Source organism: Tripterygium wilfordii, chromosome 21, assembly GCF_013401445.1.
Source record: "Tripterygium wilfordii isolate XIE 37 chromosome 21, ASM1340144v1, whole genome shotgun sequence".
Taxonomy (NCBI): Eukaryota; Viridiplantae; Streptophyta; class Magnoliopsida; order Celastrales; family Celastraceae; genus Tripterygium; species Tripterygium wilfordii.
Genome location: NC_052252.1, coordinates 5,811,310 through 5,835,689, shown reverse-complemented (window position 1 = coordinate 5,835,689; position 24,380 = coordinate 5,811,310). Strand labels below are relative to the sequence as shown.

The following is a 24,380-nucleotide window of genomic DNA, read 5'->3' as shown; positions in this document are numbered from 1 at the left end:
TCCTAAAACTGTGTCGAAAACCTAATTATAATTCTGAAATAGCCACGGAATGATCAATAAACAATGTATAAACCCAAAATGCTTAATACATAAATAATGGAGCAATAGCTCAATTGATTATATCTCTAGATTTTGGTTGCTCAAGTCGGGAGTTCAAACTGGCTTGGAGTATTTTTCTAAGGTTTTTCTTGTCTCGTGGGATTTTATGCCCATATAGACTTTGAAGTTTACGTCCACTCAGCTTGTCCGAATGACATGTTGGGCTAGGTGGTTCCTCTTACCAAAAAAAAAAAGTAATGATCACAGAGGCTTTACTGTGCAGCTTCTAAACTTTTCTGCTTCCCAGCAGAATTAGTAGACAAGGCACAGATAAAGGCTCAAAACAATCAAATATTAATTCACTGAGGCAAAAGGATTCCAAGAGAGGCAAGGAAGACTGCTGAACCAGGAAATTCTCAAAACTTTTATTAATAGATACCTAGCAAACGAATGTTTACATGCATTCTCATTTAATCTTCTCCTCACTGCTTAGATTCCAGATCAATCTCAGACATGAAAGTAAATGAAAATGAAAAACAAGGAATGTTTAACATCCAAAGCAGATTCAACTTGTAAAATGATCAACTAGGGACAGAAAACAGTGGCTCTTGCAGGTGGGAACTCCCTGAGTTTTAAGTTGACTGCCACTCTTTTCGGATATCAAAGGTGTAGTTGATCTCCAAGTAGCACTTGTTGTCGTCATCGATAAACTGGAAACAAAGGAGAAGGACAATGAGTACAGAAGAGATCAATATGAGTACAGAGTGAGTACAAGCAATTAAGCATGACTCTTTTATCATGGTTTAAAACTTATCTACCAAACTTTATACGAGAACCCCATGGTTCTGAATTTCAGATGTAAAACTTATGATACACATGGGGTCTGACAAATAATGAAGTCAAATCATTCATCAGAAAAACAAAAAAGCAAAAAAAATCATGCATGTAAGAGGGTATTAACTTAGCCACAGTTCTGCAAATGATTATTCTAGAGCAAAGACATAAAAAGTGGAATGAAATCAGTATCAAGATTCCAAAATCACCAAACAATTAGTCATGTGTTCACAGTCATCAATGGCTTTTACATTAGAATGATTGCATAGAATGGGATAATGGTTAACCAAATCGACTGTAGTTCATGAGTCTTTTTTAAAATGTAAAGCATGAAAAAGTTTTAAAAGCTTTACGTTAAAAGTTGTGGGACTTACCTTGGTTCTAGCTGCATATTGGCCTCTAGCAAACATGCCAGATGGAGTTGTTTCTTCAGGCATCTCATGAGTATAAGGTTCTGCCTGAGGGCTAAAGGTTCCAAGCATCTCTTTTGCGCTATCAACTGTTAGAACATGACCAAATATGGTGAGAACGTCCTGTCCTATAAACATTGAACATACGAGTCTTTCACATCATATCAAGAAAAAGAGTGATAGTAATACCCTTCAAGCCAGTTTTCCAAACTGTGTTAGTGTATCTGAGGCCAGACACGATGTTATTGTTAACCTGGAAAGTGAACTTCAGACTGTATTTGCTTCCTTCTTTTAAGGTGAACCATAAGCCTTTTGGATTTCCAGTTGGAGGGACTGAAAGGACAATATCAGGTCTATCAGCGGATTTGATCGCCAGGCTCAGGATCAGAACTTCTGGCTCCAGATTTTCTACATAATATCAAGCACAAGAAAGTTTCATTGGCATCATGTGAAAAAATGAAAAAATAGCAAACTGGAGGCAATAAAAAAGAGATGTAAAATTTCCTATGTTTTAAAACATGAAGACAAGTCCTCTACCAGCCAATGATTAGCTTGAGAATCTGGAAAATTTGCGCAAAAACCCTTCACCAGCGCAATGCCTTGAATTGGCATGATTCAAATTGAGGGCAGACAAGAAACTCAAAAGCTTTCAACATACTGTTACTGTTCATTTAATTTGGAAGCAGATTAATCATGCACGCGTTATTTGCGCAGCAATGGGCGAGTAGTTATTTCAGCTATAATGGAAAATCAAGCAAGCAATGAATTAAGATATCATTTTTCTATAAGATACAAGACAGAGAGATGGACATGAACAAAGAAAACTTAAATTTTCAGTTCAACAGAGATCAATCATGAGAGAAACAAGAACTTCTGTGGAAGAAATTGTAAACATATAATCACCTCCAACAGATTCAAGATCCACACCAGCAAGCAGCTGTTCTTTCCACCTTCTCAAGCTCTCATCATCCTAAATTCACAAAACAGCACCATAATGCATTAAAGAAATGTAGATTAAAATCCCAATTTAAGGACTTTTAATTATATCAATCAAATAAAAAAAATATTCTCAGAAAGAAGAACCAACCTTATCCTTCTCAGAGAGTTCTTTAAGCGTGACCTGAGGACCCAACTCAATCTTCCTTTCTTCATCTTCCTCTTCATCCTCGGTTGCACAGATGGAGCTGTCACTCATTTGTCTACTAACGCCAGCACTGGGAGATTCATCTTCATTCGCGGGTGTTTTCGCTGCTGCTGCTGTTTTGGTCTCCGAGACATTTTCATTGCTCTCATCCAGACCCATGTTTTTGGAACTCGAATCCACACCAGCCGTCAAAGACATCAACAACAGCCCATCAAACAGTGACAGTCAAAAGGACCAAAACGGTTTATGAACTCTCTGTCACCAAAAGAGAAAGCACAAAACGTCTCGAAAGCAAAAGAAGAACAAAGGCAAAACCCAGAAACAACAAAAAATGGGAGAACCCCAATAAAAGATAATAATAGTAAAACCAAAAAAAGTAGGTTAATTTTGGGGTCAAAAGGAGGAAAATCAAGAAATCCCACAAATATACCCTTCGAGACAAGAAAAGACACCAAGAAAAAGATGAGAGAAAGCAAAATGCAGAGGTGGGTTTGTTTAGGAAAGTTTCAAAGCAGAGAAGGAAACGGTCATGTGGTGATCCGATATTCCAAATTCAACAATGGAAAATACGCAAGAGAAGAGATAGATAGGGACAGAAAGAGAGGTGGCGAGATCGTGAGGGTCACTTCGGCAGTCGCTTCCACGAATACCAAGATTCGAGGAAGAGCAATTTCAATTTACAGGGTGAGATGGAGACGGAGATGGAGATTGGATGGATAACGGATTCACTTTGACCGCTTCTCCTGGTTATTTCCATAAATTATATAAAAAGCTAACAAAATTTTAAATGGGGATTTAAAGCTAATCATTACTACTTCACATAGGATTACTGAAAAATGAAAGAAACGGACTTTCCCCCTGAACAGAAGAAGAGAATAAAGGTGGCGATAATAATTTTCTATGTCTAAATTGATTGAATATTATTATGCGATTCATGATCATCGGAATGTGCAACCACCTTACGTGGGGTTGTTTCCTCTAAAAGATATTTGATCGTAATCCGGCACTGTAGTGTATATCCATGATAAGTTAGTAACTGGTTTTCATAAGTGCAGAGTAATAATGCTGCTTAATTAATTATTACTCCTCAAGAACAACTAATGTTCAGAGATGTCAATCATGCATTCATGCACTAAAATTCATCATAATCCATTTTTATCAGCAGATTGGAAATAATCCATTTTTATAGAGATAAACATGATTCATGAGAATGTCCTATATATCGCATAAATATTAAACACGGTTCATTTCCCTCAAAACTCTCTCGTTGGCCGAAACGGATTTGGAGTTCGCAATTAGTTTAAAATTATAAAGTCTACAATTGAAATCCAATGGTTTGAGAGGTATGCCATATCACAACATTTTTATTTTTCAAAATTTAAAATTTATCTGAATTTTTCTCCATTATTAGATGTGAATTGTATACTCTAGAGAATTGCGGAGTCCCCAAATCCAACCGATCACCATTGTAGACTTATTTGTTGGATAGGACATGATAATACCAAAATGACCTCTACTAAGAACATGCCATGTGTCGTAACACCTGGTATAAGATGACAAGCATACCAAAGGGCGAACATCTAAGAGGGCGAAGAGGAGAGTTCATGACCGAGAAACCACCATTGGTACCCCACCGAGCACATATGTTTGATCTAACGAGATGTTCTACCCTGGTGCTATGCTTTCATATGAGAAACCATTACTACAGGAGTAAATGATGGATCCACGTTCTAACGTGGAGTTAATGATAGACCTACGATCTCCCATAATCGTCATTTACTAACTAGTATAAAAAGGGACCCTTCACCACAGGTAAAAGGTACATCCTAAAATCTTGACCCTTGCATACTTAATAACAATTTGAGAGAAGAGAGCTCCGAACACCGAGCACTCTACAACACGTGACGTCTTCGAAACCAAAGATAGTTTTGGACGTCATTGGGACATATTAGCAAGATGAGCAAGAATATATATCCAGGATGACCACAAAGATAATGTTTTGTGTGAGAATCCAATCGAGTTGAATTGATATTCTATTTTACTTGCCTCGTCTCCAACGAAAATGACTTATATCCCTAACATTTTCATTCATAACAGTATTACGTTATCTAATGACATAGAATTTCGTTATTACATTGTCTAATTACATTGACTCTCCTTATTACGTTGTCTAATTACATTAATTTTCACTATTACATTGTCTAATTACATGTTATGACTAATTATAACTGAATTTGTTAGGGATACATAGTTATTACATTGTCTAATTATATGTTATGACTAATTATGACTGAATTTGTTAGGTATATATAGCGATTCCACGTCTCTAATCTATAACAACATTCTTAGGTTGTTGATCAACCCTACCAATCCGGCAATCCTTATCAAAAGTCAAGAAACAAAGAAATTATGTCCTCTTACGAAAATGGTCGTTACTCTCTTGTCTTCTTACATTCTTTCAAGAAAAAGCAATAAAGAAATCATGGTCTATTTTGTCATTTCAAACAGTTATCTTTCGATTCTGTCTCGGCAGACAAGACAGGCACCTTATTCAGATCTTCATTTCTTTTTGATATTCTTCTGATTTGTATCTTCCATAGTTCCATCATCTCATTCCCACATGCTAATTTACTACCTTGCCCCTTATTCCCTCTATGCAATCCAAACAAGCAGGAAGGGTGATTGATAGTGTAACAAAATAACATTCACTGTGAGATCTTGACACATGACAAATAAAATCAGTATCTCATCAAGACAAGAAAACATCCTCGGCTACCGATCAAAATAGAACCGAGAGGACACTAATCAAGGAGAACTATCAAAACTGAAACTCGTCTAATACATATAAAATGGGACCCTCGTAAACAATCCCTAACTTCACACTCCTACACATTATTAGGTGCTAGAGAGAGCTCCGAACACCTAACGCTCTCATTTGATAATTTATCGACTTGAGCATATGAGAGGTCCCCAAACACACAATCAGAGCTCCCTTAGCTTACATGTTTTTGTGTAGACAATCTTTATCAATATTGATGATAATTTTCGACTTCAGTTCTATCATCTGATACGTAATCAAGACCGAAGTCCCCGAACACACCATTAAAGCTCCTTTACCTTACGTGTTTTTCTGTGTTGACAATCTATATCAGTACTGATGATAGTTTGTTATTTCAGTTCTATTATTTACACCTTATCAAGACCGAAGTTTTGAAGGTTACAAGGTATAATCGTGTCGTTCCAAGCTTCTTGAACAAATGAGGGCATTAATGTCTTCTGATTGCATAGAAACTATTTTTAAAATAAGGGGTAATTTGGTCATTTTAAGTTTATAAAGAGATAGAGCTAGAGAGAGACAGAGAGGAAAGAGGGGAGAGAGAGACAGAGCGCAGTGGTGAGAGGGACGAGAGAGCCGTTTTTTCGGTTAAGTATTAATTTATATGAGAAGAGAGGAGCCTCTAATGGTGTCGGACCAGGAGATAGCGAAAGGGGTTGAGACGGTGCTCCGACAGTCAGACCCTAATGTGGTGACGTCTGTAAACGGCGTCGTTCAGCAGCTGGAAGCGAAGCTAGGGTTAGACCTCTCCGACAAGGCGGGCTTCATTAGGGACCAGATCAACCTGCTCCTCCGAGCCCATCCAACGACACCACAACAAGGACCACCACCACCACCACCACCACCACTACCGCAACCACAACCCCACCACCTCCCTCAGAAGGACCATTTTGCCCTCCAACACCACCAGCAATTCCTTCAACTCCCTCAACATTCACAACATTTCCCTTCCCATTTTTTCCTTCACCCTCACTCTCAGCACCCTGGCTTTCCTCAGGACCTCAACTTCCAGCAGCACCCGGTGCCTTCCCCGCCCCAACCCCAACTGCAACCACAACCACTGGTCAGAAAAGCTGAGGTCTTTCCTCAAAATGTGGCAGCTACCGCTCTTGCCACCGAAGTACCTAAAGAAAGGTTTGGGCTTTTTCTGTTTTTTTTTTTTGTCATTTTCTTCAGGTAGTCGTACTTGAAATCTCAGTGTTAGGGTTTTCTCTGGTTTCGTCTTAAATTTGATGGTTCGTGTCGAAATTGAGTGTTTCGTCAATTGAAGTGGTGTTCTTGTTGAGATTGCGAAATTAGGGTTTTTAATGCAAGTTAGGGTTTTAAACTTCTGGTTTTTTTGTATCTCTGTGTGTGTGTGAAAAATTCATTGCAGTGCTCAAGCTGGAGCCAAAAGAAGGGGTGGTCCAGGGGGTCTAAACAAAGTATGTGGTGTTTCACCTGAACTTCAGGCTGTTGTTGGCCAGCCAGCCCTACCAAGGACAGAGGTTGTGTTTTGAAAATTTTCAATTTCTTCCTTTGATGAAGCTAATTCGTTATGTAAATTATTTGGTTATAATTGTTTAAAGTAATTTGTAGATTTTCTAAAATATTCTGGTTTGCTTGATTCAGATTGTGAAGCAGTTATGGGCATATATAAGAAAACACAACCTCCAGGATCCAAGTAACAAGAGAAAGATAATTTGTGATGATGCTTTGCGTTTGTTGTTTGAGACAGACTGTACTGACATGTTCAAGATGAACAAGCTGCTGGCTAAACATATTATCACACTTGAACCTTCAAGTAAGTGATGTGGTAATTTATGAAGCTCTTTTTTGTCCTATTGTGGTGTTGATTTTAAATTTAATATTCTTGCAAATATCTGGAGAGTTGTCTGGACAAGCTAAACGATCAAAGGTAGATGTTGAGTCGGCAGCTGAAAGTACAGAATCTTCTGCATCGCCTGTTATAATATCCGAAGCACTTGCCAAGTTTCTGGGCACTGAAGGAAGGGAGATGCCTCAGCCAGAGGCATCAAGACTTGTCTGGGAGTACATAAAGGTTAACCGTTTGGAGGTGGGTACTGGAAGCCTAAGTTTTTTGTATAGTTCTTTTGCGTAAAATTTGACTTGAGAGCTTAGTTTTGTCCTGTGACAATCCAGCACTGATCTCAGAGGTTTATTCCGCTGAATTCAAGTTGATCCCCTTTTACCTAGCAGTCATGATTTGGTCGAGAAAAAAAATAAAATAACTGTCATTATTTGGTTGTTTCCTTTTAGCATAGCTCATGTTCTGACCTCCCTCCTCTTAAGTGCTTACATTTTTCTCATTCCTTTTGTTTTCTCTCGTTGAAATGTTACTGTTGCAAGTTTCTGATTGGAACTTTCATTTCCTCTTCCTTTTCCTTTTGTTAACTTCTCTAACCTTGTTGTTAGACCAACATTGCTTTGAAGTTCAAATTCTAACTCAATATTTTTATGATTTTGCTTGTATCCCTTTAGGATCCATTGAACTCGATGGTGATACTGTGTGATGAGAAACTTTGGGAGCTTCTTGGATGTGAAAGCATTTCTGCTGTGGGCATTAATGAAATGTTGGCACGCCATCACTTATTCAAGCGATCATAACTGGTAAGTGTAAACTCTACAATGGCGCACTTTGAGGTTGATTAACTTCACATTTCAATCGCAATTACTTATTGTGAAATCTCGATTGGGGTCATTTTTAAGAACACACACAATGTCTTTAAAGTAGGCAGATTATCATGTCAAACTTTGATGCCCATGATTGTTTTCTCCTACACAAAATTATTTCCCGGTGTTCTTACTGTGTGCATAATCAACTTGATTACCTGGCTTATTCTTTCAGTCGTTGTGTGAAGTTCATTGCTCATCCAAAGTGTTTGGCCCAACTGCTGCTAGATTACCAATGTCTGCTGCTGCCATTTTCAATTCCTTGTAATTATTCTGTTTATTTTTTCGACGAAATATCATAAATCCTCAGTGAAGTTAATTTATTTTTTTCCCTGAAAAAATTGGTTATTCTGAGAATCCTTGGCTTCTCAATGTATGTGGGAAGGGTTCATGATTTGGTGGCCTTTTCATTTGCTTGCTGACACTTCCTTACTTTTTTAGACTGCCTTTGTCAGCCATTTAGTTTCTTTTATGATCCTTTCATACCTTACCATGCAATAATTTTCTCTTTTGTTTTTGGGCAATTTTTGGAGGCAAATGCAACTATTTTACTTACAGATCTGTACGAAACAATTGGTTGAGTATTTTCCCCCTATATTCTGCAGGTACTTGGGGGTCAGGGCTGACGGTAGAAAGATACCGAAGAACCTCTTTGTCCATCTTTTGTTTTAGGTTCATTGTTCTTTGTGAATTGACTCGGCTGGATGGTGTGCTGATTTACATGCTTGGTGATTGTAATCAGAATGAATATGTACCCGATTACAATGAATATGCACCATGGGTCTGTGGCAAGGATTATATTGTAGTTAGCCATTACCCTGGATTTAGGTTTTCTCTAACTTTCGTTGTGACTTAGCTGTCCAGTGTCTAACCTGATAGCGGGCTGAAGGAAACTCAATGGAAATGTAAAACTTATCTTATGTAAGAGTAGTATGCAACTTTGTCCATGCCTTTGCTGTTGGTTTAACAGGGAGTTGCCTTCACTTTTTCTGTTTGGTATTATTTCCTTGTGGACACATGTTACTGCAGCCTGTGTTTCATGCGCTGGATAATACGTATCAGATGCATTTGAAGTCATGAAGAATTTTATGGGCTCTGAAATTTTGCAGAGAATGAAAGGAATTCAGAGCTTCCCAGCGTAGAGCTGTGGACTAGCTTATGTTGATGAAATCTGGTATGCTCAAATCTGAATTGTCGAATAGCTCTCATATTCATACCTTACAAGTATCCTTCCCTCGTAGATTTGCAAGATATAGAAGCTGAAACCCTTCCCTAAAGGCATGTGTGTTGGAAGAGAAAGTGATAAACTTTCCTCTGCAGTCCCAATATTTGCCTATAAATTGTTTGATTTATTAGTGAGATAAACTAATCATGACCCTAGACAAACTAGGATTAGTTAATGTCCTTCGTTAGCCATGGAAATTCCTAAAACAGTTGGGAATAGGAAAATCGACTACTACTGGGATTATAAGAAGTCACCAAAGTTTTCTCTATAAATACATACCACAGAGGCTTAATTTTTATTCTCATGCATTCTATTCTTCTTCAATTCTTTCAATCGCCAGCTTTTCTGATTCCATGGCCAAGTTTCTTCTCCTTTTCCTCGTGCTTTCAACACTACTGCTCGCTGCGAAAGCAAGCCAAGAAGACTCCAGCATGGCCACACAATATGGCAGTAGTGAAGTAAATGTCTCTCGGATTGTGAGTGCCCTTGTTCATAAGGGTTACGTTTGGCGTCAGACTCTGGAGGCCACTCTAAGTAGCCTGATAGGAAAGAAAAACTCAAGTTTTACCATATTTTGCCCAAAAGACAAGTGGCTACGCAAGTTTGAGGTACGCGCGGCCTCCGCCGACGCTTGTTGCATTCCATATTACGTCCTTTAATCTCCGAATAGAGGATTTGGAGTTAAGAAGCGACACTCTTCAAATGTATTCAAGGATTGATACACTCCTGCTGGGGCATCCTCTTGTGGTGACTACTCAAATACAGAATGCTAAGGATTCCGACTCCCAGGCTCAACTCAACCTTGTCAACGCCATTGATTGGAACATCTACGATGATGGGCGCATCATCGTTCATGGAATTAAGGACTTTCTCGATCCCTCTGTTCAAACAATCCTATTTCCATGACTTGAACATCGGGAACCCATCAAAACCACCACCTCTTTCAATGTTGAAAATCATCCACTGGGTTTTCTAGTCATATTTGTTCTCTGTGTCTTTGCTGTCTCTGAACTCGTTTTTTGGGCATATCTCTGTGGTTATGGTCGTCGTGAAATCACCACAAAATAGATGTGTTAGTCTACAGCTCTAGGATTGAAGCATTATTGCTTATTAGATAGTCTAGATTTTTGGTTTCCATGGGAAAGTTGTAATATCTTTATTGTAACACTTGAAAGGAATTTGACTCCAAGATTGCATGTATATTTGCATTCCAAAATTGTATATTTGCTATATAATTTCCACATTCAATCCACATGCAGTGTAGGTTGTACTACAAATTCAACGTGCTGTCCCAACCATTCCATTAGATGGGTGAAAACATCCAGAACTTGCTACAAAACAAGAAGAACATGTTCAAGAGAAAACAGAACAAAGCCTTCCACCAAAAATATTTGGAGACAGCAATGAGAATCCATAGTAAAAATAGATTTCTTGGCTCATAGAGATAGAAATTACGCTACATTTTGACCATGTAAAGGCTGGAAATATAAGAAAAAGTTGCAGACACATCTACATTCATTCATCAGAAATTATATCAGATAATTTGTGGGTGTTTCGGTTCTTGATTGCAGTGTAAAGCTTGAGACTTCCTTCTCTTGATCCTCAACTCTCAGCAAGCACTGGCACCAGCATTGAGCCTTTGTGCCTTGAAGAGAAGTTGTTTAGAATCAGTGATTTGTTCAGAAATGGTGTAACCTTAGAATCGCCATAACACAAGCTGTTTTGGTAGTATATTTGTGTAAACAGGAAGGAAAACCAAATGCAAGAAAAGAATGAAAGCGAACCTCAACATGCATACTTCCTATCACAAGCTATAATCACATTGAATTGCAGTGGATGGTCTATTATTTCCTTGTACAATTGTATGTGCCAAACTCAGCATTAGCCTACACAGTCAATCTGCAGGACCCACGACTCTACAAAAGCCCAACAAGACCATAGCCTGAGTAACAACCAACTCAACAAAGGCCCACGGCCTATGCAGCCAATCTAAAGACTCACGAGCTCTACGAAAACCCAATAAGCCCATGGTCTCTATGAAAACCCAACTGACCCATGACTTGGACAACAACCAATTCAACAAAGGCCCAAGACTGACACAGTTCACCTACATGCCCACTCCCTCTATGAAAGCCCAAAAGACCCATCATGGTTTGGGCAACAATCGACCCAACGCAGACTCATCGTTTAGGAAGCTCTTTCACAGGCCCGAGGCCCAAATCAAACATTCGACAGATGCAACAATTACATGATTTCATAAAGCAGCAAGAGGCTCAAATCTCATCCAACTCAATACCTTGTGCTATTGGAGGGTCATGTGAGCTAGAGGCCTATAAATGTATAAGTCCTGCCACATCAATGGAGGTCCAATTTTGGAGGTATCTATTTTTTCTCTCTAAACACTCAACTTTTTTTTTTTCACTAAAATCTCTTAGCCATATTAATAATTACTTGATCGTTGGGGCGACACCACACCAACGCCAAGCTTTCATGATCTATTCTTTCTATAATCTTTGTAGGTTCTTGATGGTCTCGCTTCATATTAGATTGATTGTAGCAATGTAGCATTTGCCCCATTACTTAAATAATTTATTTAATGATATCTCCTTTTAGTAAATTACACTAATATCCTTATTCTTTCATCAGAAAGACATTTCACTTCAAGTCATCCTCGTCGAGTAAAAACGACAAAACCGCAAGCGGAGAGAGCAGAGCAGAGTGGGTGCTGCGAAACGAAGCAAAACAAAACAATCTCGTTTTTTAGCATCCGATTTAGGGATGGCGGAAGATCTGGTACTGGACACCGCGATCAGAGACTGGGTGTTGATACCGCTCTCGGTGGTGATGGTCCTAATCGGGATCCTCCGGTACTTTGTTTCCAAGCTTATGCGCTCGTCCTCTCAAGTTCCCGATGTTAAGATCATCAAAGAAGGGTAAGTCATCATTCATCCCGAATCTCAACGGCATATACCTATAAATACGCGATTTTGATTTCTTGTGTTTTGGAATTTCAGGCAAGTTATTGTTAGGGCTCGGAACTTGCGTGCCAGTGCCAATTTCATACCTTCCAAGTCCTTTCGCGCTCGAAAGCTCTACTACAACAACGAGGTTTGCCACTTTTAATATTGGCACTTTGAATTGCTTGTAATTATTGATGCTGTAACTTAATTGGTGAAATTCATTGCCGCGTCTTATTGTTGGGCGCTATTTGAGCTTTACCTTTAAGAGTGGAAATGAGTTTATTGATAATTCAGAGATTACACAGAAGTCGATGCTGCCTGTATATTGTTTGAATTGCTGAACGGTAAAAAAAATGTCCATGATTGAGAAGGAATTCTTTACCAGTTTAGTTTGTGTTCCAAGTTTTATTCTTTCTTGTTTGGATGATTAAGTTCAGTATTTGTTGTTGCACGCTCGCAGGAGAATGGGTTGTTACATGTTCCAAAGGGCCAGGCTCAAAATCCACAAGCACAAATGTTCTCTGATCCAAACATGGCTATGGATATGATGAAGAAAAATCTTTCTATGATCATACCCCAGGTACTGAGGACTGAATTTTTTGCCACTGTTCTTTACATGATTGATCAAATGAGATGATTTACAGTTTTGTGTGAATGTTTCTCCTTCTGCCAGACTCTTACTTTTGCATGGGTAAACTTTTTCTTCTCTGGCTTTGTTGCAGGTTATTTCTTTACCCTCTTCTTCATCTTTGTTAATTCATTGTTCCTGGGTTTGATTTTCTTTGCCATTTTATGATATGTTTGATATTTTGTTAATGATGTTCAGCAAAGATTCCCTTTCCACTGACTCAGAGATTCAGATCAATGTTGCAGAATGGGATTGACTTGAGCACTGTTGACGTTAGCTATGTCAGTAGCCGCTCATGGTACTTACTCTATCTTTCTGAACATAATGCATTTTCCTCTTGGGGCGGGGATTTGATTCCACAACCCTTGAGCAATCAAAAAAGATATTCTGTACACCAGCCAGTTCTTATCTCCAATTATTTACAAACAGCCTTCATCTTTAAATTTCAGGTATTTCCTTAATTTGTTTGGACTTAGGGGTTTATTTAGTCTCATCCTGGGTGAAGAAAATGGTCAGTATTTTCCTTAAACTTCATTATTCCAACTTTATCATTATTCTGTTTTAATTCCTGCAAACTGGAATTAGCTCTGCACGTTGTGCTGATCCTTATCATATATATATTTTTTCATTTGATTGTTCTTAAAATAGCAACGGATGATACACAACGTATGATGCAAATGAGTGGCTTTGGCTTTGATCCGTCAAAGGTACAAACTTTACTTTTTACCCACCTGTTCATTTTTGCTTGTGTAGGTTTTCCCTTGAGACGCTGAATATAAGTGCTCTTTTTTTAACTTTTGCTAGTTTTCAAATATTTTCTATCTCCTCAAATGATTTTTCGTGGAGAAGATTTGTCTGAATAATGTGCTATCAATGTAGCTACACTGCAACTTATGCAATTACTAGATACATTGGACATTATATGAACTTTATCTCCACTGCAGTATAATTGCTTTAGTTTTTCACTAATCTTTTTGCAAATATATTTCTGTAATATGGAAACCTACCAATCAGGGTTCTATATCTTATATTTCAAGTATGTCTCTGTCATGTCCTCGTATATTTCTTTACTTGTTGCGGTTGTTTAAAATTTAAACGTATTGATATATATGCTGGTCTGGGCCTTCCATCTTGGGAATTTCAGAGGCGTGGTCATTAAATTGTTTTGCTCCTGTTTTCCTTGTTCCCCCTCATGTACCTAGTATTGAATTTGTAGAGAAAAGTGTAAAGATAGAAGAATAAATAACTATGTTCTACATGAGGTGATAATCTTGGTAAAGAAAGTTTGCAACTGAAGCCCCCTCCTCCCCACCTAATAGGCATGTGAAGGACATCTGAGAAATTTTTTGCTGAAGGACAACTGAAGCCCCCTCCTCCATTAAACCTTCAATTAGTGTGGATTATATGGCATGTTATGGAGGATTGACATTTATGTGAATACTGCATTGTCTGCTTGAAAGGTTTTTTTTCACAAATTGCTGGAAATGGGTGTTATTTTTGTTTTATTAGGATTAAATTGTAATGTATAGATCATTGGGACATGCAATCATGTAACCCAGTGGTAGAGTTGTAAGGGTACAACCTAGAGGTAATAGGTTGAATTTCTATAAACAACCTCTCCACATATTATGTGGGGGTAAGGTTTGTTGTGTACATCTTGTCTATTCCCGACTCTTGTCCACTGTTGGAGTCTTGTCATAGGAGTTGTTCACCTTTTTACCTATAGATCATTGGAGTTGTTTACCTTTTTACCTATAAATCATTGGGAGGTGGGTGGCATTTTCCTTTCGGGGTTTTGAGCATGGAAAATTATTAAGAAAGAACATTGAATGATGTGACGACTCAATATCAGTGTTTTGAAAACCGGACCGGACCGGCCGGTCGGACCGGTCCAACCGGTGACCGGCCACTTGTCCGGTCCGGTTGAGGTGCCAAAACCGGTGATTGGTGAACCGGGATATTTCCGGGTGAACCGGCCGGTTCTTCGGTTGAACCGGTCAGAACCGGACCGGTTTTGACCGGTTCGGTCATTTATTAATGTTAATAAGATATTTTTGAAATTTTGTTATTTGTAGGGTTTGAACTCATGACCTTTTATTCATTAAAAAAAGTTTTAACCACTAGGCTATGAGATTTTCTTTATTTAAAATGGTACTTTATTTGAATATATTGTATTTTTATGAAGTTTTCTTACATATTATATGCATATAATATAAATATATATATAAATAATTCATTACATTAAAACCGGTTCGAACCCGGTTTGAACCCCGGTTGAACCTTTGAACCTTTGAACCGTGAACCGAAGACTTTTCCGGTTTGATGACCGGTCCGATTTTAAGAACCTTGCTCAATATAGGAATGGGTTATTTGTGCAGCAGTACTATATGCAACATGATTGTCTCCTAATCCTGTGTCTTTTTGTTCATATCAGAGCTTGGGTGCTGAGAAAGACAGTATTGACATAGTCCAACATGATTGGGCTCTCCTGAAATTTGAGCAGCGTGCTGAAGCTACCCTCAAGAAACTCATCAGCTGAGCATTAGCCATTTGTGTCAACTAAATGAGGCTTACACAGAATGTGGTTATTCACTCATGTTTTTCTCCATTCATGGTGGAATTTCACTGCTGGCTGTGAAGTTGGCAAGACTTCAACAAATCGAGTAGCTGGGGATAGTTTTCTTCTTAAAATGTTAATTGTACTCTGCAGAATTTTCCAGAGTGATGGCCATACCAACCATTTCTGAGTATTGATCTACTTGGATCTCTCTTCATGTAGAAGTATTCTGCTTAGATTTCTGTCGGGTTATTTTTCTTGAATAGACATGATTGTTGTATGATACACGGAAACAATTGATATTCCATTATTATGTGATTTTGGCACTTAATTATGGGGATTAGACATTTTTGCAGTTTTGAACTACATCAGTTGTGAGATTTTATTCATTCTTGATTCAAGCATTATTTATGCTAAGACCTATATAAACAGTTGAGCATGCATTGACATCTCAACCCTCACAAGAAAACTACAGATAACCAACATAACCTCCAGACAGCGTTAGTATATTTAGCAGAAAAAGGATAAAAACCGGCTTTCCTATATTCTGTACAACCGGTATAATATCTTTCTATGCTCAGTAAAAAAAAACCCGCTTTTTATCTGAATGTAGGAGGGAGTGATACTTCACAAAGTACCAAAGCTGCAACCAACATGTTCCTGGGTGATGAAGAGAAGACGATCTTGCATAACAGCTGCGGAAGGATAGGGTGGAAAACACAACTGGTAAAAGCATGTGTGAGATGAGGGAAGACGATCATGGGGCTCTGAGGACTTGTATATGTGAAGTTTAGAAACTAAACCACGGAAACCCTCAACTGGAAGATATTTCACTGATGTCCAGAAGAAGAGGAGAACCTTCTTCTGTTTTTCTGACATTTCCCCAACAATCTACAATGCACCACAAAAATTCATAAATATGTTTTGATATTACATATATCCGCAGGATTCATAAATATGATTTATCATATTACATAAATACTAGTGCGTGTGTGTGCGCTCGTGCGTCTACAAACACATACACCACGACTTCATCGTCAACTAAAAATGGGCGGAGCTACGTAACATCGTTGATTGATAGACAATGGTGTTTCAACTACTCTTAAAAAATAGTTGATTAAGAACAATCAAACAATTGTCTCTGAAATATTACAAGAATGCAATAGTTCTCACCTCAGCGGTTATCAAGTAATATGTTTTTCGACTTAGGCTTTATCATTTTTTTGTTTCGTTTCCCATTCTCTGATGCCATTGATCAAAAAGAAAATGCCAAAAGAAGTAGTATGCCCTAGTACACGGGTAGTGTGCAAGCAAAGCCCTAGTACATGAGTAGTATGCAAGCAAATGGAAACTAAAATGAAAAATAACTCAACATTCTAAAAATGATTCATGGAAACTTATTCTACGTAGGCTCTAAATGTCATCACAAATTCAAGTCTCAATTCTCAACTTTCAAATTTTGCTAATAGTACTTCTATTTTCTTCACATAAACCGGTACTTTTTGACAAATATATTTTATACTCTTTCTGACTCAATACCTTCATTGTCGATTTCCTCTTTTAACATTAAAACCTTACCTTTTTCCCCCAACATTGATGCATCATGCATTGAATCGTGCTTGTGCTGCTCATTGCGGCCAAGTTATTCCAACACTCCTCTCTCATTTCACAGCTTTACAATACTTCTCCTCAAGTTTCAAAAATTCCAGGAATAAAAAATTTGACACCATAAAATTCCATCCTATTTCTAGGATATTTTATGATGGATAAGAGGTGATCCATCCCTACTCGAGCAACAGATAAAATATAGCCACCCTAATAATATAATAGCTATGCTACCATACTAAGTCATAACTCATTGTAACTTCACCTGTAATGATATTTTGAAACCAGAGAAATGTAAGGTATGTTATTATATCCAGTACTGCTTGTAAAGTATCCTTTCCATTTCGTTATCATAAAAGTTACAAAACACCCACTCTAGAGCCTACGGAACATCAGTCTTCTACATTTGCAATCAATTTGCCGAAAGCATAATCAAAATCCTTACTTCCCAGACTTCAATGTCGATTTTAAATCCTAATTAAAAAATAACTTCCATTAATAAACTAGTGAAACACTGTCAACTGCCATAATATAAACTCTACTCTTGAAATCCGTGAAAATCATATATACAGCACTATTCTTAAATCATCCCTCAAGTCACAAAGTCAACAATTCAACTCTCACTAGAAGATAATGGAAGCTCCCAACATCATGCAACTACCCTCATCATTAAAACATTCTCCATTCAGTCTGTCCTAAAAATTCTTAATACAGTATATTTGCAAGATAATCCTGCATGCAACTTAGGGTTTCTTTCTAGTACTTTTATAGTCAATGAAAAAAGTTATTTCTATATTTATCTTAAAATGTGCTGCTAATCTAGTATTGCCAATGATCTTGATAGACATTTTGGTCAACATAGAAAAAGCAAAAGCACCCTCACGTCTTAAACAATTTACTCCCTTGAGTTTTCCATGAAATCTGATAACGTTACAGACATGTCACCAAATTCCATGTGACCTTAGCTAAAAGTATGTGCAACTTTTTTTTGAATCTACAAATTTTATTAAGGCACCAAGCATGTAACAGGAAACAATGTTCTTATTGATCCAGCTTTAACTTTCATGATGCTTCAAAACAGTGGTTAATGGAGATACAAGAAGGCAAAAATAAGGCTAGTTATCACAACCTCCTCATCTAATGGGTAAGGAACACAGACGCAAGTATTTCAGACCATACTTACAATCCAATAGAAAATGAAGAATAAGAACGTGGCAGAAGACTTTACTTTTCCTCTATAATTTTGCAAAACACCCACAGAAAAGAAATGTAAAAAATTGGTAAAACAAGAAGTTAACTTTCAATGTATACTTGTGGAAGAAAGGCATAGAGTGGTGAACGAGAGTTCTTTAGTTCCAAACAAGGGATATCCAACAAGAATGCAGCCGATTAAAATTTAAAATGGTAAAACAGTATGTAACACGCTTCTGATAGTGGAAATATTGTGTGTGTGTGAGAGAGAGAGAGAGAGAGGTGAAGAACAACAATGAAGACAACCAAAAGACGCATTTATAGTTCAGCGTTAATGAAAATACCACCCAGCAGGCACATACCTTCCAGAACCACAGTATCTGAGGATCAGTTTCTGTGTAGCCATTGAAATCAGTATGTGCCTTCCAATCATCAACACAGATAACACTTTCAGTTCCATATAGCATCCAGTCAAGGTCTTGTAGCTCTAAACTATGGAAGAAACATGTCCGCTTGTCTGGCTTAGAAAGAATATCTGCAAAACCTTGCGCAAAATGAGAGACCTGTTCAGAGATTGACGTCACAAAGTGATGTTGGATGAGAAGATCAACATATTCTTCTCTATTCTTGCTATTCACAACAATATTCTTCCCACCCAGGCAAAGCTCCACAGCTTTCCTGGATCCTAGCTCCTCAACTTCTGTAACAAATGTCAGTCCTAAAGCATCTGAATCAATAAACTCAGCATCCATCTCAAGGATCTGCTTACAGCTATTATATAATAATGGATCTGCCTCCCGAATATCTTCTACAGAAAGTTGCATTCCAGCCAATTGCAAGAAAAACACTCGATCAAAGAAAATTCCCACTTGTACTTTATGCATCAAAGCGAGAGCAATTACCCGACCAGAGAAGCTAAAGTACTCCAGATGCATGGGATCCACCTTAGATGCTGCAAAAAGAAGCAGGAGGATCACATGACCTATACAGGTGCACCCTATGTAGATATACTGACATATAATTATGAAAAAAACTGGTTATTTCAACTGATGGCAACTTTTGACCCTGAAAACAAACTACAAGATTACATTAAATGCTAATTCGTAATAACTGCAACATGATAACATAAATCACAGTAAACAACTCCCATACACGAGGTTCCTGCAGAATTTGTGACCTCTAGGTTGCATCACTGCAACTCTACCATTGGGCCACATCAGTATGGATTATGGAATGATGGTAGAGTAAGTGGCAGAGTAATCGACTGGAACAATGGTTATGGAATGATCCGATAGAACTATCTGGCAATACTAGACCAAGAGTTCAAATTACCACATCAGTATGTCAACAAGCAACAATCTGCCCCCTCCATTACTTTCGTCTTTAAGGTTTGACTCGAAGAAAAGAGTTAGCAGCCTACAAGCCCATGGTAAAAGTTGTGCCAGCACGTAATACTTTGTAGGTAAAACATGGTGGTTTCAATAGCATTGTTTTTAAAAAAGCACGCTTGCAGCAGCTAAAGATTTTGATCACTGTCTAAAGCAACAAATTTTGCGATAGAAGAGACGTATACTCTTTCACCCTAAGTCTTAGAAGAGATTAGGCGAGGAGGTTCTGGGTAAGTGTATTACATCTGATAACACCACAAAAAAGTGTTTTGAGAGCTAATCTTTCACTTGGAAAGAGGTTGCTATTCTTGAAGTCCTCCGATTTTGTATCATAGGAAATACAGGCATTGATCATTCACTATTTCACCATTAAGTAGTCCCAAAAACAAAGAGTTTAAGAAACTATGATTATCTAACTGATGGTTAATAAAGGATAAACCATTCAGGAAAGCAAGTTTAAACCACTTAAACAGCTTTCTCACTTTTCAGAGCAATAGCCTTAAGTGAACTGTCTGATTTTCCTTCAGATATTTTGGAAACGACTGATGATCACATTAAAAGCTCCTGCAGTCAAGCCAACCCCTATATCTGAAAACATTCAGTTTTTGACCAACTGCAAAGCAGTACAATTTTTTTTTTTGAACTTTTGAATAAACAAGCCTTCCAATCAAACCATAAATTGGTTCCGAAGTATTACGACGCTCAGTTTATGGTACAGCACCTCCAACTATCCCAAACTTCGTTACATGTAAAGCTTTAAACTAAACTCAAATGCGCATAGATGATACCTCATTATCTTGTAGGTCGAGAGTCAGTAAAACAACATAACAAAACCTCAAATAATGAAAACACAGCATGAAATACTTAATGGCCTGATTGCACTAGGCATTTACCATTTCCATTTTCTATATTTTATTTTCTTAGAAACATACATTTGGTTTTTATGATTGGAAACTAGCAAGACCGACCCGGAAGAAGGAAGTTTGAAGGAACTTCAGGCAGTTCAAAACCAATCCAGAAGGTAGGAACTTTTGGCAATTCATATCTAGTTTTTAAAGAGAACAAAAGATGAAGAAGCGTGGGCCAGAAAGAATGACAGAGACTATGAATTGTAAAACAGGAGAGAGAATGACAGCCATGGGGAACAGCAGTGGATTGGCAGACAGACTTTATTTGAGAAAGAGAGAGAGGGGGAGAGAGAGAGAGAGAAGGAGATGAATAGTGAAAATTGAAAACGACAACTCTGTGTTTTCTTTTCTTTTCCCAAAAGAAAGGTTTCATGTTCCGAAAACAATTAAACTAAATAGCAGCAAACAAATTCCATTCAAGTACCCATTTCCATAGAAATTGAAAACAAAAAAAATGCCAAAGCTAATCATGTTCTATCATTCTCTAATAACCGAACAATGTTATAGAATTCCTTGTGTCAAACGGCCCAAACCACATTAATTGTATGCATCAAACTGTATCAAATTCAAATCAAATGCTTACGCTGGCCGGATATGGTAGTCACAACCCATAATTCATGCCCATATCATATAAAGCTACCAACAAAAATATTTAGCAACCAACTTGACATTCATTTCTCAATCAGAAAAACATCTATATAGATATTTGTTCAAAGAAGTACACCAGCTGAAAATGACCACATTCCAGAATTCATGCTCATATTATACAAGTACCAACAAAATATAAGTTGAAAGATATTGGTTAACATTCATATAGTCATCCAGAAAAGCTTTCATACAGATATCCGTCAGAAAGAAAAGGAAAACATTTATTTCATCAGCATAAGGAACAATGGAAATAAAATTGTTCAGGGAAAGCCTGTTCAGAATCTGTTGAAAAATTGAGGTAACTTACAAGGGTTGGGATAAAATCTTTTATGATCATTTGGGCATGCTGCAAAAAGTGCATTTTTTGGATTGAATATAGCTTGGCACACCAGGATGAACCACTCCCTTAAAACACCAGGACCTGTGGCTTCCTCGTTTTTGAATTCCAAAAATAAACCACCACATAGAGAAGCAGGATCCGCATGTGCTATGTACTCAAATGATTCTGACAACAGTTGAGACCTGTCAATAAGCATCTCATACAGCTCGTCATTATCTTTTCTTACCTCTGGGAGCAACATCATAGCCAAATGCCTCCTGGATTCAAAATTTGTCACTTCCTTATGCTGAAAAAGCCATTGATTATCGTCAGCTGGCTTAGCATACCTAATAATTAGCATAGAGAAAGAAGCCTTCCTATGGGTCAATTCCCCCCAAAACTTCTCCTCAGCACCCTGATATAGTTTAGAAATGCTGTTCAATTCTTTCAGAATCGCAAGATACTGTGACCATCCTGTACGAACAACTTCGCCTTCTGCATTTGAATTCAGACACAAACGGTCCTCCATGTTCTTAAGGCAATCATCCATCTTTAACAGCAAATCAACAAATATGTTATGAAGCAGTCTTATCTCTTGCTCATGCCATGGATGGCTGGAACCAATCTTGTTCTGTGGCATGGAGATAGGACAGTTGGGTCCTGCTTGCTCCACAATTGCCTGGCGGAGCAGGGGCAAAAAAATGACAAGATTACGAACATCATTCGACAAAGACAGAATGCTCAAGGGTAACTCCATGCTCTTAACCAGGTCCTTAGACAACCTACTTGCTAGCTCACTAACAAATGGGAAAAGGTCTTGAATCACAATTACTGGCCGAATATTCCCTCTATCCCCTCTATCCTTTTTATCACCTTTATAAATCAACAAGCCATTCCACACAGAAGTCTTGGTCAACAATGACGCTAAAGTATGCCAGCAACGGAAATACAGGGGGTCTACATGACCTATCTGCCTAAGCAGCTTACAAAACTCTATTATTATGGTGGGTGCACATTTTATATACAATGACTCAGTTAGATTAGTTTTACTGATAGTCAAGAAATACTTAATACAATGATAAGCACACTCACGGTTACCTTCAATTGATGAAGTGTAAAGGGAAACCAAGGCAGTAGGTGCATACGAAGCCATGAATATGTGTATATAATCAAATTGCAATTCTATATCTTTCTTTGGCACTCCTGAGAAGAAATCTGACATACGGTCGGTAATGTATTTAGAAGGTCCAGTTACCACCTCGCCTTTGCAAAGTTGGTAAATTTTTGAAATCATACAATCTATGGCATTCCATCCCGCAGGGTGTCTTGTGCTCCTCATTCGGCCCACCATTGTGAGTCCAGCATCATTTTGGATATGGCAATCAGCTAAAGACTGATCCCTTTGTAGTTCTCTTCCCCTATAAATTAATCGCTGCTCAGATACAGGTATTCCAGTCTTGAGATCAAGCCGTTCAAGTAGAGAACCTACCGTCTCGTCCGAATTAGCACGCACAACCAATGTATTTCCGCCCCAAATTGACTTGATAAAGAACTGTACCTGAGTTTTGCACTCCGGTTGCCGGCAGTCCAATAATGATGGGGAAGATAGAGAATCGGGTCCGTGATTTAGCTTATTGAAGTTCGGAGAGATAGAAAAGATTGTTCCGCCACCGCCGCCGTTGGATGAGTCAGGGACGGCCGAGATTTCGTCCCTCTGCATCCGAACAGAGCCTAGTTTATCCTCGTCATCAGCGGCGTAATCATCCAGTTTTCGCTTCGACGGAATATGGTCATCGTACGGGGGTGATGATGAAGTGAAGGACGGTGATTGACGGAAAGACATCTGAGGATGATTACGTGAAGGGTGGAGCAGGTGGTGCTTGTGAAATCGCGGTCTCTGCGTTTCTCTGCTTTCACACTGCACAGCCGTAAGTAAGACATGAGACTGTCCAGTTGCTTTTTTATGCATGTCATTTTCTATGCGAAAGGAGCGTGGATCTAATACTCAGCGGTGCACGATAGTTTTTTAACTTTGCTACCTTGCGATATAAATAAACCGACGGCCACAGATCAAGCCTATGAAAGTACAGGTGTCAATAAGCCCCACGAAAGAGGCACAAATCAAGCTCACACAGGGGCAGACTAAGCCCACACACCTCTTATGAAAGTACATGTGTCAACAGACCCACGCAGGAGGCACAAATCAAGCCCACACAGGGGCAGACTAAGCCCACACACCTCCTTATAAATATTCGGAGGAGGTGAGACTAGAACCCATAACCTCAGTCGGGACATGCAAAGTCATTGCCACTCAACCAATGACTCATTTGCTATTTTCATTAATCATGTTAATTAGATGCTTTTGCACCATCTTACATGGATTATTTTTTTTTTTTCATGATTTGCCCTTTGAACATATGTTATGAGTCTAAACTCAAGGAGTTCGCATGCACAAAAATTTCCATATGAAAATATGGTACATTAAAAGTTGGATCAAAATCTTGCGCATGACTATGAAGACTCTTAGTGAAATAGGACTTGGAACATTTTGAGTTCATACGTCTCTACCCCAGACTTCTAGAGAGATATATGTAATCGAGTTTTAGTAAATAACCTTAAATAAAATCTTTTTCGATAGATGGTGAAGTAATTAATTTCTTGAAATTCTTACAAATTATATGATTAAAAGAACATTAGGATAATACTTCTCTCTCCCAAAAAAAACCTCTCAACTCTCTCAAGTCCTCTAGATTTGTTTAGAAGAAGAGGTGGAGATTCTTCTTCTCCACTTCTCCTCTGATCTTGTTCTTTATGCACTTTTCTTCTCATGTTTCGAGTTTGAATAAGATTTGTTTTAAGATTTCTTCTCATGTTTCGAGTTCGAATAAGATTTGTTTCAAGATTTCTTCTCTCCATCTCTAAATTTCCTCCATCTATGGCAGATATTCGATCATTGGTGTTTTTGGAGGTTATGACGACATATATTTGATTCATAATGATGAGACTCATAGATCT

General features: G+C 38.2%; 4 protein-coding genes across 6 annotated transcripts; 2 read left to right on the top strand and 2 right to left on the bottom strand.

The window, feature by feature from the left end:
- Nucleotides 1-440: 440 nt before the first annotated feature.
- On the bottom strand, nt 441-3,258 carry LOC119988693 (rho GDP-dissociation inhibitor 1-like). The gene is made up of 5 exons (XM_038833829.1): nt 2,371-3,258; nt 2,187-2,253; nt 1,473-1,691; nt 1,248-1,372; nt 441-749 (listed from the first exon to the last, which is right to left on the bottom strand). The coding sequence occupies exons 1-5, from the start codon at nt 2,623-2,625 to the stop codon at nt 672-674; spliced, it is 744 nt and encodes a 247-aa protein (XP_038689757.1). The 5' UTR covers nt 2,626-3,258; the 3' UTR covers nt 441-671.
- Nucleotides 3,259-5,789: 2,531 nt separating this feature from the next.
- LOC119988435 lies at nt 5,790-8,926 on the top strand. The gene is made up of 6 exons (XM_038833473.1): nt 5,790-6,397; nt 6,639-6,750; nt 6,875-7,046; nt 7,132-7,319; nt 7,745-7,873; nt 8,542-8,926. The coding sequence occupies exons 1-5, from the start codon at nt 5,868-5,870 to the stop codon at nt 7,868-7,870; spliced, it is 1,128 nt and encodes a 375-aa protein (XP_038689401.1). The 5' UTR covers nt 5,790-5,867; the 3' UTR covers nt 7,871-7,873; nt 8,542-8,926.
- A 2,900-nt stretch (nt 8,927-11,826) lies between these two features.
- Nucleotides 11,827-15,649, top strand: LOC119988883 (ER membrane protein complex subunit 3-like). The gene is made up of 8 exons (XM_038834116.1): nt 11,827-12,094; nt 12,176-12,269; nt 12,582-12,701; nt 12,795-12,843; nt 12,948-13,047; nt 13,199-13,260; nt 13,398-13,456; nt 15,184-15,649. Exons 1-8 carry the CDS (start codon nt 11,940-11,942, stop codon nt 15,286-15,288), a joined length of 744 nt encoding a protein of 247 aa, XP_038690044.1. The 5' UTR covers nt 11,827-11,939; the 3' UTR covers nt 15,289-15,649.
- Nucleotides 15,650-15,661: 12 nt separating this feature from the next.
- On the bottom strand, nt 15,662-23,353 carry LOC119988882 (E3 ubiquitin-protein ligase UPL5-like). 3 transcript variants are annotated; one of them, XM_038834114.1, is made up of 4 exons: nt 21,354-23,353; nt 18,465-19,054; nt 15,893-16,197; nt 15,662-15,832 (listed from the first exon to the last, which is right to left on the bottom strand). In XM_038834114.1, exons 1-3 carry the CDS (start codon nt 23,332-23,334, stop codon nt 15,934-15,936), a joined length of 2,835 nt encoding a protein of 944 aa, XP_038690042.1. In that variant the 5' UTR covers nt 23,335-23,353; the 3' UTR covers nt 15,662-15,832; nt 15,893-15,933. The 3 variants fall into 3 exon arrangements, with proteins under 3 accessions (XP_038690042.1, XP_038690043.1, XP_038690041.1); XM_038834115.1 differs by having other exon boundaries at nt 15,663-15,839; nt 15,900-16,197; XM_038834113.1 differs by having other exon boundaries at nt 15,714-16,197.
- Between the last annotated feature and the right edge of the window lie 1,027 nt (nt 23,354-24,380).